At 33.9% G+C, this 14,548-nt stretch overlaps 2 protein-coding genes across 3 annotated transcripts; one reads left to right on the top strand and one right to left on the bottom strand.

The window, feature by feature from the left end:
• Positions 1-2,741: 2,741 nt before the first annotated feature.
• LOC145754680 (uncharacterized) lies at positions 2,742-7,940 on the bottom strand. Of its 2 annotated transcripts, none has more exons than XM_082570782.1 (5): positions 7,408-7,940; positions 6,753-6,878; positions 6,445-6,606; positions 5,771-5,959; positions 2,742-2,829 (listed from the first exon to the last, which is right to left on the bottom strand). In XM_082570782.1, the coding sequence occupies exons 1-5, from the start codon at positions 7,863-7,865 to the stop codon at positions 2,775-2,777; spliced, it is 990 nt and encodes a 329-aa protein (XP_082426908.1). In that variant the 5' UTR covers positions 7,866-7,940; the 3' UTR covers positions 2,742-2,774. The 2 variants fall into 2 exon arrangements, with proteins under 2 accessions (XP_082426908.1, XP_082426909.1); XM_082570783.1 differs by lacking the exon at positions 2,742-2,829 and adding an exon at positions 4,748-4,803.
• A 3,176-nt stretch (positions 7,941-11,116) lies between these two features.
• Positions 11,117-13,852, top strand: LOC145755958 (uncharacterized). Its single transcript, XM_082572172.1, has 7 exons — positions 11,117-11,240; positions 11,326-11,461; positions 11,885-11,986; positions 12,266-12,421; positions 12,967-13,089; positions 13,182-13,379; positions 13,737-13,852. Exons 2-7 carry the CDS (start codon positions 11,371-11,373, stop codon positions 13,850-13,852), a joined length of 786 nt encoding a protein of 261 aa, XP_082428298.1. The 5' UTR covers positions 11,117-11,240; positions 11,326-11,370.
• The last annotated feature ends 696 nt before the right edge of the window (positions 13,853-14,548 follow it).

Raw genomic sequence — 14,548 nt, 5'->3', positions numbered from 1 at the left:
TTAAGTAAGAACCTGAGGTCCTTAGTTTGATTCCCACTGATGGCATGTTGTAGCATCTTCAAGTAAGAACCTAAGGTCCTTGGTTTGATTCCCACTGATGCCATGTTTGTAGGATCTTTAAGTAAGAACCTGAGGTCCTTGGTTTGATTCTCACTGATGGCATGTTGTAGCATTTTTAAGTAAGAACCTAAGGTTTTTAGTTTGATTCCCACTGATGGCATGTTATAGCATCTTTAAGTAGGACCTGAGGTCTTTAGTTTGATTCCCACTGATGGCATGTTGTAACATCCTTAAGACCTGAGATCCTGGGTTTAATTCCCACTGATGGTATGTTGTAGCATCTTTATTATTAGCCTTATAGTGTGCATCATTATGAAAAAAGAACTCAGGTTCTGAATTAACTTTTTAATTACCTTTTACTAAAATATTGTGCCTTGAAATGCTCTTTTAAGAAAATCTCATGCTCTAAATATGTTAAATATCTTTCCTATATTTACGTAAAAAGTCGTTTTTTTCATTTTTAAAGAGTATGGGCAGATACTTTTCAAGGGAAGATTAGGGTAAGGTTTAAAAATTCCGCTTTTCCGCATTTTATAAACCGGACGAACGACGCAAGCTTTCAATTTTCAACATGTCACAATTTTCACCCAAAACATTTTTTATTTACAAAAATCAAAAAAATTGTCGTTTAAAATAAATTTTTGCTTATGCTAAGCCAACACATATACAAAGCGTAAACTTGGACTTTTACAAAGGACCACAAATAGCTTCATTTTAAGCTTAACCTAGGCTCAAGATTTCGATGTTCAACTAACAGTTAGGGAAGTGTAAATGGGAGACCTCCCAGCGACAATGGGAGGCCAACCACTTCTCCGTACGTGGATATTCGTTGGTTTTATAAGCGCGTCTGATTAGCTTGTAGTGCCTTTAGGCCGATGGCTTTGATCGACTGTTCGCTTTTATGAATATCGGATCACCTACGCTATGGCAGGAACTGTTTTCCCCTAAGTTGGCATAGTTTTAAAGCTTTGGTCCGTTTAGGTAGTTAGGTCGCTTGCTGGTTTTTTTGTTAGATGTCTTGCGCTTTAGTCTTATTAGTTAGGTTGCTTGCTAGTTTTTTTGGTAGATGTCTTGCGCTTCAGTCTTAGTAGTTAGGTCGCTTGCTAGTTTTTTTGGTAGATGTGTTGCGCTTCAGTTTTAGTAGTTAGGTTGCTTGCGAGATTTTTTGGTAGATGTGTTGCGCTTTAGTCTAAGTAGTTAGGTCACTTGTTAGGATTTTTGGTAGATGTCTTGCACTACAGTCTTAGTAGTTAGGTCGCTTGCTTGTTTTTTTGGTAGATGTGTTGCGCTTCAGTCTTAGTAGTTAGGTTGCTTGCGAGATTTTTTGGTAGATGTCTTGCGCTTCAGTCTTAGTAGTTAGGTCGCTTGCTAGTTTTTTTGGTAGATGTGTTGCGCTTCAGTCTTAGTAGTTAGGTTGCTTGCGAGATTTTTTGGTAGATGTGTTGCGCTTTAGTCTAAGTAGTTAGGTCACTTGTTAGGATTTTTGGTAGATGTCTTGCACTACAGTCTTAGTAGTTGGTTCGCTTGCTAGGTTTTTAGGTAGATGTCTTGCGTTTTAGTCTTAGTAGTTAGGTCGCTTGGTAGTTTTTGAGGTGAATATCTTGGGCTTGTTTGTTTGTGATAAAAATGGTAAAACATCGTTTTTTGTACAGTTTCTAATTCATGTTTATTTGGTAAAATGTTTTTAGTTAAATTATGTTAAGGCAGCCTGGTTTAGTAGTCAGAACACTTGGCTTTTCTATACGAGGTCCTAGATTTAAGTCCCACTGCTCTCATGCAGTAGCGCCCTTGAGTAAGGTGCTATAAACGACATAAACTCTTGCTGGGTCATAACTTATATAGCAGTTTATTTATTGTGCAAATATAATCAATAATACTCTAACCTGCTAAAGGCAACTTAGGACTGGGTCAAGGTAACAGTTGTTACTCTATATTTAGGTCTTGATGTCCAATTTCTTGCAATGAGTATTGGTGACAGTAAGTGGTGACATTTTTCGTACGCCGCATATGAGTTACTACTTCAACTTTTTGTTGACATCGCGTTGAGGAAATGTGATTTTGTAAACAGACCAAAAACAGATGTTTTTAGATTAATCGAGCAAATTATAAAGTAAAAATAAAAAGATGTTAAGATATATTTAAGTTAAAAATATCAGAAAAGTTATGGTCTGGTAATATTTGCCAAAATTGTTTGCGTAAGCTGATATATTCTGGCATAAATTAAATCTTTTTTGCTGAAAAATGTTTTTATTATTTTATTAATATTTAAACGAATAACGAACAATTTTTATTTATCAAATTTTAAATTTATATATACTTTTTATGTTTAAGTCGCGCATTCGACTTTCCCACATCGAGGATAAAGATATTTTCAAAAAAAAAACACTTGGGTTTACAACATGAGGGTTCTGGGTTCGATTCTCATTGCTTCCATGCTGTAGCGCTCTTAAATAAGGTGCTATAAACCGTATGAACTTGAACTAGCACTTAATCAGCAGCTTTTTTTAAGTTGTCAAGTCGACCTTTCCGCATCACTAATTAATAAATGTAAAAATATATTTTAACAGAATTTAAATTCAGTTTACTTTAACATTAGGAAAACAATTTCAAAATGGTTAAAACATTTAAAGGGGAGCCCATGTATCATTGGTATTGTATAACAATCCTAATGTTGTGTTATGGGTTCGGGGAGTTGGGTCATTTTATGATCGGTGTCACCTCAAAGGAAATGGCACAGGACGTTCATTTTGGAGACATGGCTTGTTTGACCTTGGACATAAATGTTGAAAAACTGTTAAACACAAAATGCAGAGATGTGAAGAATTCAACACAGTGAGTAGTTGTTAATTTTGCATGCTAATATTATTTTATTGGGAATCAATTCAAGAACCCCAGGTCTTACTCAAAGATGTTACAACTTGCTAGCAGTGGGAATCAAATCCAGCATCTCAGATCTTACTTAAGGATGCTACAACATGCCAGCAGTAGGAATCAAACCCAGGATTGCAGGTCTTACTCAAGAATGCTACAACATGCTAGTAGTAGGAATCAAACTCAGGATCTCATGTCTTACTTAAGGATGCTACAACATGCCAGCAGTGGGAATCAAACCCAGAATCTCAGGTCTTACCTAATGATGCTACATTATGCCAGCAGCGGGAATCAAACCCAGGATCTCAGGTCTTACTTAAGGATGTTACAACATGCTAACTAACAAAGTAAATTATTAATAATCTTAATTTTTAGATGTAATCTCATGGGATTGAATGGAACGATATATTGTGAATGGAATTACTCAGGCCAGGGAATAGAATACCAAGTTCTTGCTGGTCCAATATTTATTGCCATTTTTACTGTTATGGGAGTTGTAATGGGAATTGTTGGCGATAAATATAACAGGTTGATTACCGACTATTTTTTCTTTTTATTTATCCTTAATGTGGAAAGGTCAACTTCACGACCTAAACATAGAGTAACATCATTTACTCTGACCCAGTATCGAGTTGCCTGTAGCAGTTTGGGATAATATAGAGAATATAGTTGCCCGATAATTAAGCTGCTGATTAAGTGTTGGCTCAGCAGGAGTTTATACCGTTTATAGCACCTTACTCAAGGGCGCTACATCATGAGAGCTGTGGGGATTAATTTTTTTTATAATTTGTTTTATAACTTTTTTTTTTGAAGTAAAAGAGAGTTAATAGAAAATGTGCTATTGTTAGTAAAATGGTGTTTTTTGGGAATATAGTTTTTAGTAAAATGTCAGTAACTCCATTTTCTATGCAAACCTAAAATCTTTCAAAAAATTTTTTTTATTTATTTTGCTTTTTAATATTAAAATTTTTAATTAACTTTTTATAAAACTCTTTTTATTTTATGGTTTAGAATCCAGATATTATCTGCAAGTGTTTTCTTTTACTCGGTAATGACTTTTACCACCGGATTTGCCGACACTTATTGGTTGTTAGCTTTGCTGAGAGTTGGCTTTGGGGCAGGGTGAGTTTAAAGTTTGTTTCAGTAATTCAAAAAATATTTAAAAAAAAAAAAGATTTTTGTACCAGTTATTATTTTTAACTAAATTTGCGGATAAAGCATGGTGTAGTGGTAAGAGCACTTGGTATCACTACATGAGGTTCTGCGTTTAATTCCCACTGCTCTTATGCTATAGGGTCTTAACAAACCTTAATAATATCATATTTTTTTGTTTTGTATGTATAATAAATTCTCTTAAAAACCTAAAACTTTTTTCCCAGAGAGTCGGCCTGTACTCCTCTTACCTCAAGTTTGGTGGCCGACATTTTCTCACAGAAAGTTTGAGCTTTTGCGATGAGTTTTTTCAACTTTGGAATTTATTTTGGATATGGTTTGGCATTTGCTGTTGGAAATTATGTGACTGACGCCAACATTCTTGGAATGGTGAAAATTTTTTAAATATTTTTGACCGGCAGTGCGGTGTAGTAGTCAGAACACTTGGCTTTACTACATGAGGACCTGGGTTTGATTCCCACTACTCTCATAACGTAGTAGCCTACCCTTTTTTTGAACGATTTATTTTTAGGTTTTTTTATCAAATCAACCCCCAAAAAATTAATTTTATTTTTTTGATTTTATTTTTAACCAATCTTTTATTAATTTTTTCTTAGAGCTGGCGTTGGTGTTACTTTATAGCTGGAGCTCCAGGCATAATTATGGCGATTATTTTATATTTCTCTGTCAAAGAACCGGAACGTAAAATTATAGAACAAGCTGAAGAGAATAACAAATATGAGAAAGACTTTGGTATTTAATACTTTTGATAAAATGTTTAATAAATGAACCCGTTTTCTGTAATTCTTTATCCTCGATGTGAGAAGGTTGATCTCATGACCTAAACATAGAGTTGACTTTGGCAGTTTGGGATATTATTCAATATATTTGTCCGATAATTAATCTGCTTATTAAGTGTTGGCTCAGCAGGTGTTCACACCGTTTATAACACCTTACATAAGGGTGCTACAGCATGAGAGCAGTGGGGATTGAACTCACGACCTTATGTGTGGTGTAGCAACTGTTCTTACCACTACACCATGCTGCCGTTTTCATTATAAAAATTGTATTTTTTAAGTCTGTCGTAAAATTTCTCTTTATTTTGGAGAAATGTTTAAAAGTTATTTGGCCTATTTTGCAAACTATATTTTTAACTAAGCTATTTATAAACCTGGCTATAAATTTTATTATTTAGAAAAGCAGTCGGTGTTGAAATCAATTTTGACAACTTTCAAATTATTTATCAAATCTCCGACTATCTTATTGTTACTGGTTGGGGCTTCATTCAGACATTCTGGTGAGTTTTATATTTATCGATAAAATCCTTAGTCGGTGCTTCAACATGCCGGTACTGGGAATCAAGCTTCAAACCTCACCCTACATACTGTAGTGGACAGATCACTTGGCTTTACTACATGAGGTCTTTGGTTCGATCCCTTCCGCTCTCAAACTGCCACAGGCAATTCGAGACTGGGTTGGAGTAACTGATGTTACTCTATGTTTAAGTCGCGCATTTGACTTTCCCACATCGAGGATAAAGATATATACAAAAAAAATAAAAATATCCCAAACTGCTAAAGGCAACTCGATACTGGGTCAGAGTAAATCATGTTATTCTATGTTTAGGTCAAGAAGTCGACCTTTCCACATTGAGGATAAATAAAAAGAAGAAAAATATTAAACTTACCTATTTTTTTTGTTTATCAAACTTTTTAAATTTTTGTGAATATTTGGGTTTGAGTTAGTTTGGTGACGAATGGCGAGGGAATGTTTCGGAAGATCTTTAACCGCGTATTTTAAATCGATTTCATCCGAAACATAATTTCGTTTTAAATCATTCTGTTGCTTGAAAAAGTTTTTGCCGTTTTCTGGATTTCTGGAAAAAATAAAAAACTTACGTCTAAGATTTTGGGTTCAATAGAATGGCCTACAAAAAAAACATAAAAACGTGGTCTGTTAAAAAACTAGATTTTTTTCATATTTGTTTGTCCTCAATGTATTTATAACCAAAAAATACATTAACTTTTTTTTTTGTGTATATCTTTATCCTCGATGTGGGAAAGTCGAATGCGTGACTTAAACATAGAGTAACATAAGTTACTTCGACCCAGTCTCGAGTTGCCTGTGCCAGTTTCGAATATTATAGATTATAATTGCCTGGTAATTATGCTGCTGATTAAGTGCTGGCTCAGCAGAAGTTTATACCGTTTATAGTGCCTTACTCAAGGGCGCTACAGCATGAGAGCAGTGAGGATCAAACCCAGGACCTTATATATTTAAGCTTCTAACCACTACATCACAATGCCAGTATATCAAACCAATCAACAACAAGATAACAATTTAAATTATTTATTTACTTACGAAATAAGTTTTAGCACCCAAGTAAAAGAAGCGTAAGGCACAAAAACATCCGAAGACCTCCGATAACTCGCAGTAAGATTGAAGAAGTCCTTGAGGTAAACATTTTGTGAAATCGATGCCGTACTTTCCGCACTCCACCAAACATAAAATTGGTCTGCTGTTCTGGTAAAAATAAAAGAAAATGGTGTTTAGTTTATGGTTTTGGTCGCATGGTGTTTAGTTTATGGTTTTGGTTGCATGGTGTTTAGTTTATGGTTTTAGTCGTATGGTGTTTAATTAATGGTTTCGGTCGTATGGTGTTTTTTTACCTGTTTTTTGGAAGGTCATTAATATCAAATTGGACAGCGTGAAAAACGATAAATCGACTTTCCCGCTCATATTTTCGGTCAAAAACCAATCTACTATTTCCACATTTACTAGTTTCAACTTTTGCTCTAAATAAAAGAGATTTATTTCAAAAAATATTTAACAATTAAGGCCTTTAATAAGCAATGTGTGGTGGTCTGAAAAATTGGATTTACTACATGTGGTCGTGGGTTCAATCCCCATTGCTCCCATGCTGTAACACCCTTGAGTAAAGCGCTATAAACTGTATAAACTTCTGCTGAACCAAAAATTTAATCAGCAGATCAATTATCGGGCAATTATAATCTTTAATATTCCAAACTGCCACAGGCAACTTAAGACTGTGTCGGGGTAACAAATGTTACTCTATGTTTAAGTCGCGCATTTGACTTTCCCACATCGAGAATAAATACCACCAAAACTTTTCTTTGTCCTCAATTTTATTTTCAGTTAAAAAACAACAAATTTAGAACTTTATACAATATGGCAGTGTTTGATATTATTAAAAAAATTCAACATGCTAGGGTTGCCAACAGTGGGAATCAAACTCAAGACCCCAGGCAGTTAAACTTAACAATTTTTAATTATGGTATTTTAAGTGAAAACAATTTAACTTACTGATTTGAAGTTAAGATAATTTTGGCATCGGTGAATAAAAATTCAAGTGCCGTAGTAATTTCGTTAAAGGGGGTGTACCAGAATAAGATGACGTCACTTCTTGTTGTGAAGTTTTGCAGATTTTTCTTCTTGAATTTAAAATTACTTTTTCGTTCAACATTTGGTCTATTATTTTTTCTTGCAGGTTCAACAAAGCTCTTGTTTTGTATTCGTTCTAAAATTTCAATTTCTTTTTGCGCGAAGTTTCGATTTTCAATTCTTTCCGCCTTTTTCCGTTTCCATTGTTTACTTTTATGACGGAATAATCGTTTCAAAGCAACTGCCGAGTCCGTGGTCGCTGTTTTATATTCTGTAGAAAAGTTGACAGTCCAGACCAGGCAAGCAACCGAAATTAGAAGCAGAAATACAAAACTTAAAAACAATTTCCGCTTCGAACAAACATAAGTTCTCTTGGCCATCTCTTAACCATTATTAACAATCAAAACTTCATAACTAAACAATCTAACAATGTTTATTAAACTTGCAGATATTTATTGTTCAAAACCGGGTTGTTATATTTTAACAGTGAAACTTAAGCGCTTATGTCTTGTGCGTTTCCTATGTCAATATCCACTCAGTCGTGAAGACTGTCTTTCGCTATGACGTCATCACGCGGTATTTTAACCTACAAACACTGTGATATATGATTTTAAACAGATACAGGCTCGAAAAGAATTTACCAGGCCGTGGTTGCAATTTAAACTTAGGTTATGGCATGGATTTTCTGTTCTGTAGCCAATTTAAGCGGTCATTGTTCCATAAACCGCCGTAAACTGTTTTCTAAGGGCCTTTTTCAGTCGAAATAAATTAAACTTAAGAAGCTATATAGCCTAAACGCCTTTAAAAAACATAGTCTATAAATAATGGAGCATACAGTGGGCAAAGTACTGTATATATATACAATCCCAATATATATTTAGGTTTGGTGACTATGCCATAACATACTTAAATATATTTGTGTAAACATTAATACTTTTGGCATGTTTTAAATCATTAATTTGATTTTGTCATTTTTTCCCGTCGCATTGTTGTAATATTAATTGTATATCGTATTTATTATTTACTTTTATCAATGCGCGAAAAACCAAAATAAAAATAAAAAAAGGCTACTGCAACGCCTTTTTAAAATACAGTCTATAAATAATGGAGCATACAGTTGGCGAACTACTGCATATATATAAATATACAATGTCCAATATATATACCTTAAAAATTAATAATATTTTTTTTTTTTGACCTTATTACAACAATTAAAATACACTATATATGATCTTGGCTAACTCACGAAAGTTAACTACAGTACTATTGTACCATTAAATCGTTTCCATGTCACATGCTTTTATTTTAATCGTAAACCTACATATAAATATTTAATAGTTATGCTGCATACAATCCAATAAAAATGATTTTATTTGCACATCTGTTTGTCACCAGCAGCGTGGTGTAGTGGTAAGAACACTTGCTGCACCACACATGAGGTCGTGGGTTCAATCCCCACTGCTCTCATGCTGTAGCGCCCTTAAGTAAGGTAACTCGAGACTGGGGGCCACAGGCAACTCGAGACTGGGTCGAAGTAACTGATGTTAACCTATGTTTAAGTCGCGCATTTGACTTTGTCGCATTTTTATTTTTATATTAACCTATTACCAAAGCTTTAATTTAGGCTTTTACAAAGGACCACAAATAGCTTTATTTTAGGCTTAACCTAGCCTTAAGATTTCGATGTTGAACGTACAGTTACTTGGCTTTTCTATACATGGTCTTGTACTTAATTTCCCTTGCTCTCAATTTTGGTACGCGAGCACACGCGGTCACGCATTTTTTTACGCTTGCACGCACGAGATCTCGTCGAAAACTGCCCCACTTTCTAGACTGGGCTTTCATGCTGTAACGCTCTTAAGTAAGGCCGAATAAACTTGGAGATTTTTTTAAGTTGTCAAGTCGATCTTTCCACATCGCTAATTAATTAATGTAAAAATATATTTTAACAGAATTTAAATTCAGTTTACTTTAACATTAGGAAAACAATTTGAAAATGGTTAAAACATTTAAAGGGGAGCCAATGTATCTTTGGTATTGTATAACAATCCTAATGTTGTGTTATGGGTTTGGGGAGTTGGGTCATTTTATGATTGGTGTCACCTCAAAGGAAATGGCACAGGACGTTCATTTTGGAGACATGGCTTGTTTGACCTTGGACATAAATGTTGAAAAACTGTCAAACACAAAATGCAGAGATGTGAAGAATTCAACACAGTGAGTAGTTGTTAATTTTGCATGCTAATATTATTTTATTTTCTTAGATCTATATTAGACAATACTAAAGGTAAACGTTAACAAAAATTTGCAGAATGTGGGATAGAACGGCAATTTTGTATTTTACTGCGAGATAAAGTCGATATTTACTTAAGCAGTGAGAATCAAACCCAGGATCTTAACTAACGATGCTACAACATGCCAGTAGTGGGAATCAAACCCAACATCTCAGGCCTTACTTAAAAATGCTACAACATGCCAGCAGTAGGAATCAAACCCAGGATCTCAGGTCTGACTTAAGGATGCTACAACATGCCAGCAGTCGGAATCAAACCCAGGATCTCAGGTCTTACTCAAGGATGATACAACATGCCAGCAGTGGGAATCAAACCCAGGATCTCAGGCCTTACACGAATGCTACAAAATGCCAGCAGTGGGAATTAAATTCAGGACCTTAGGTCTTACTCAAAGATGCTACAACATGCTAACTAACAAAGTAAATTATTAATATTCTTAATTTTTAGATGGGATGGAATGGAACGATATATTGTGAATGAAATTACTCAGGCCAGGGAATAGAATACCAAGTTCTTGCTGGTCCAATGTTTATTGCCATTTTTACTGTTATGGGAGTTGTAATGGGAATTGTTGGCGATAAATATAACAGGTTGATTACCGACTATTTTTTATATTAATTTATCCTCAATGTGGAAAGGTCAACTTTACGACCTAAATATAGAGTAACATCATTTACTCTGACCCAGTTAGTAAAATGGTGTTTTTGGGCATATAGTTTTTGGTAAAATGTCAGTAACTCCATTTTCTATGCAAATCTAAAATCTTTTAAAACTTTTTTTTATTTATTTTGCTTTTTAATATTTAAATTTTGAATTAACCTTTTATAAAACTCTTTTTATTTTATGGTTTAGAATCCAGATATTATCTGCAAGTGTTTTCTTTTACTCGGTAATGACTTTTACCACCGGATTTGCCGACACTTATTGGTTGTTAGCTTTGCTGAGAGTTGGTTTTGGGGCAGGGTGAGTTTAAAGTTTGTTTCAGTAAAAAAATATTTAAAAAAAAAAGTTTTTTGTACCAGTTAATATTTTTAACTAAATTTGTGGGTGAAGCTTGGTGTAGTGGTAAGAGCACTTGGCATCACTACATGAGGTTCTGTGTTCAATTCCCATTGCTCTTATGCTATAGGGTCTTAACAAACCTTAATAATATCATATTTTCGGCCTGTACTCCTCTTACCTCAAGTTTGGTGGCCGACATTTTCTCACAGAAAGTTTGAGCTTTTGCGATGAGTTTTTTCAACTTTGGAATTTATTTTGGATATGGTTTGGCATTTGCTGTTGGAAATTATGTGACTGACGCCAACATTCTTGGAATGGTGAAAATATTTTAAATATTTTTGAACGACAGTGCGGTGTAGTAGTCAGAACACTTGGCTTTACTATATGAGGACTTGGGTTCGATTCCAACTACTCTCATAACGTAGTAGCCTACCCTATTTTTGAACAATTTATTTTTAGGTTTTTTTATCAAATCAACCCCCAAAAAATTAATTTTATTGTTTTGAATTGATTTTTAACTAATCTTTTGTTAATTTTTTCTTAGAGCTGGCGTTGGTGTTACTTTATAGCTGGAGCTCCAGGCATAATTATGGCGATTATTTTATATTTCTCTGTCAAAGAACCAGAACGTAAAATTATAGAACAAGCTGAAGAGAATAACAAATATGAGACAGACTTTGGTATTTAATACTTTTGATAAAATGTTTAATAAATGAACCCGTTTTCTGTAATTCGATCGATCTCACGACCTAAACATAGAGTTGACTTTGGCAGTTTGGGATATTATTCAATATATTTGTCCGATAATTAATCTGCTGATTAAGTGTTGGCTCAGCAGGTGTTCACACCGTTTATAACACCTTACTTAAGGGTGCTACAGCATAAGAGCAGTGGGGATTGAACTCACGACCTTATGTGTGGTGTAGCAACTGTTCTTACCACTACACCATGCTGCCGTTTTCATTATAAAAATTGTATTTTTTAAGTCTGTCGTAAAATTTCTTATTTTTTTGGAGAAATGTTTAAATGTTATTTGGCCTATTTTGCAAACTATATTTTTAACTAAGCTATTTATAAACCTGGCTATAAATTTTATTATTTAGAAAAGCAGTCGGTGTTGAAATCAATTTTGACAACTTTCAAATTATTTATCAAATCTCCAACTATCTTATTGTTACTGGTTGGGGCTTCATTCAGACATTCTGGTGAGTTTTATATTTATGCAATAAAATCCTTAGTCGGTGCTTCAACATGCCGCTACTGGGAATCAAGCTTTAAACCTCACCCTACATACTGTAGTGGTCAGATCACTTGGCTTTACTACATGACGTCTTTGGTTCGATCCCTTCTGCTCTCATGCTGTAGTGCTTTTGAGTAACTCGAGACTGGGTCGGGGTAACAAATATTCATCTATGTTCAGGTCATGAAGTCGACCTTCCCACATCGAGGATAACAAAATCTAAATCAAATTTTAATTTTTTCAGCAAGTTTTTGTTGGTCTTACAACAGTCAGTTATATTTTGATCAATATTACCCCGGCACAGAGGTGGGGTTGTGGATGAGTTTAACTTCCATCGTTGGTGGAACGATTGGGATAATCACTGGTGGAATTTTGTCCGATTTACTCGCTTCTAAATACGGTAATCTTTATTTTGATCATATTATTAAAAATTCGATTTTACTGAATGGACACTTTTCTAAAATAGTTTTCGAAAATGGCATTATCTGAAAATTTTGACATAAATTGAAGGTTGGCAGCATGGTGTAGTGGTCAAAACCCTTGTCTTTACTACATAAGTTCTGTTGTTCGATCCCCACTGCTTCCATGCTGTAGAGCCCTTAAGTAAGGCGCTATAAACGATATTAACTTCTGCTGAGCCAGCACTTGATCAGCAGCTTAATTATTGAGAAATTAATATATCCCTAACTGTCAACTTGAGACCGGGTCGGGGTAACTGATGTTACTCTATGTTTAGGTTGTGCATTCGACCTTCCCATGTTAAAGATAAATAAGTACAATAAAACAGTTTTATTTTCAGAGAAGGGATAGGGTATAAGGGGGTTAATATAAATGTCCTATTATTTGTAAATTGACAGTGTTATTAATATAACAAAAATTTTGTAGATTTGTATTTAGAAATATTCCATTTTTTTGGGGGTTTAATTTTAAATCAAATTTTTTTAGGTGTACGAACAAGATTGTGGGTTTTGGTCGTTAGTCAAGCAATAGCCTGCCCTCTAGCGGCGGGAACGTTTTACTTTTTCCCGCCTTATGCTTTTATTTCGCTCTTTGAAGCTTATTCATTCGGTAAATAGTTTTATATTTTTTTAAGAGTAACAACAGTTACCCCGACCCAGTTTCGATGACTTTATTGTAATCAAATTTTATTTAAAACACAGCGGAAATGTGGTTCGGAGTTTTGTTCACTGTTTTGGTTGAGTTCTTTCCTGCCCAGTCACGCGCGACAGCGATCGCTATGTTTATTTTTGTGATCAATGATATTGGAGGGAATGCCCCTCTTATAGTACCACCTATGATCAAAGTTTTAGGTTTCAGGGAAGCACTGTACATCGTTTACCCAGGATTTTACTTGGCTAGTAAGTTTTTTTTTCTTTATAATTGTTTATCCTCGATGTGGGAAGGTCAACTTTACAGCCTAAACATGGAGGTATATATGTTACCCTGACCCAGTCTCGAGTTGCCTGTGCCAGTTTGGAATATTATAAAGATTATAATTGTCGATAATTAAGCTGCTGATTAAGTGCTGGCTTAGCAGGAGTTTATAGCACCTTACTCAATAACGTTACAGCTTGAGAGCAGTGGGAATCGAACCCACGACCTCATGCAGCAAAGCCAAGTTTTTTAAATAATATTTTATTGGTTTATATAGTTTGATTTTTAAACCTGGTTCAATTTATGTTTTAGTTTTTACGAAAACTTTTTTCTAATTTCAGGTTCTTTTTTCTTTTTGTTGACTCAAATTTCTCTTCTGCGTGGTTCACCGCACATGAGCATTGAAGCGAATAATTGTGAAGAAAGTGAAGCGATAGTTAATAAAACGAAACTTTAAATTGAAAAAAAAAGTTTTTAAATTATGTTAAACATTTAAAAATTTAAAAAATTTTATCATGACAATATTTTAATTTTATTAAATATTTATTAGTAAAATTTTTTTTATATTTTTTTTCGAAAATTTTTTTTTGTTATTTTTAATATTATACTAGTGAGTTATTTTAGTTCCTAAATTATTTGTTGCCATTCTTGCTGTTTTTATTTTCTAATTTATATTAACTAAACAGAAATTTAAATAATGTTAATTTTACAGTTTTTATTACTTTTAAGATTTTGTATTCCCTTACTTTATAATTACTCCATATTTTATGAGAAATTATTATTGTTTTATATTTCTGAAATATATTTTGTTTTTGTTACTTCTTTTAAAATTTTCGAGAACTATAAAATTGATATCATCTATTTTTTAAGATTATTTTGTCGAAAATGCAAATTATTAATAGTGATGTGCCGATCAAAATGGTGATCGTAAATCCCTGATTTTTGAAGGTATTTTGCGATCACCCGATCAAGGTCCAAAATCGGCAGATCGGTAATTACGTCACATTTAATTTTACGTCACAAATAAACACTTTACATGCCTTAACCACATAGATTTCCATAAACTTTTACAGCGCTTTATTTCCGCGCTGATAAAATTGTTTTTAGTTCTTGTAAATTATACTGAATATTACGGTTAAATATTTAAACGTGT

This window comes from Corella eumyota, chromosome 6 (genome assembly GCF_963082875.1).
Source record: "Corella eumyota chromosome 6, kaCorEumy4.1, whole genome shotgun sequence".
Classification (NCBI taxonomy): domain Eukaryota; kingdom Metazoa; phylum Chordata; class Ascidiacea; order Phlebobranchia; family Corellidae; genus Corella; species Corella eumyota.
Note: the sequence above shows the minus strand (reverse complement) of the source record. Positions and strands in the feature narration are given on the sequence as shown.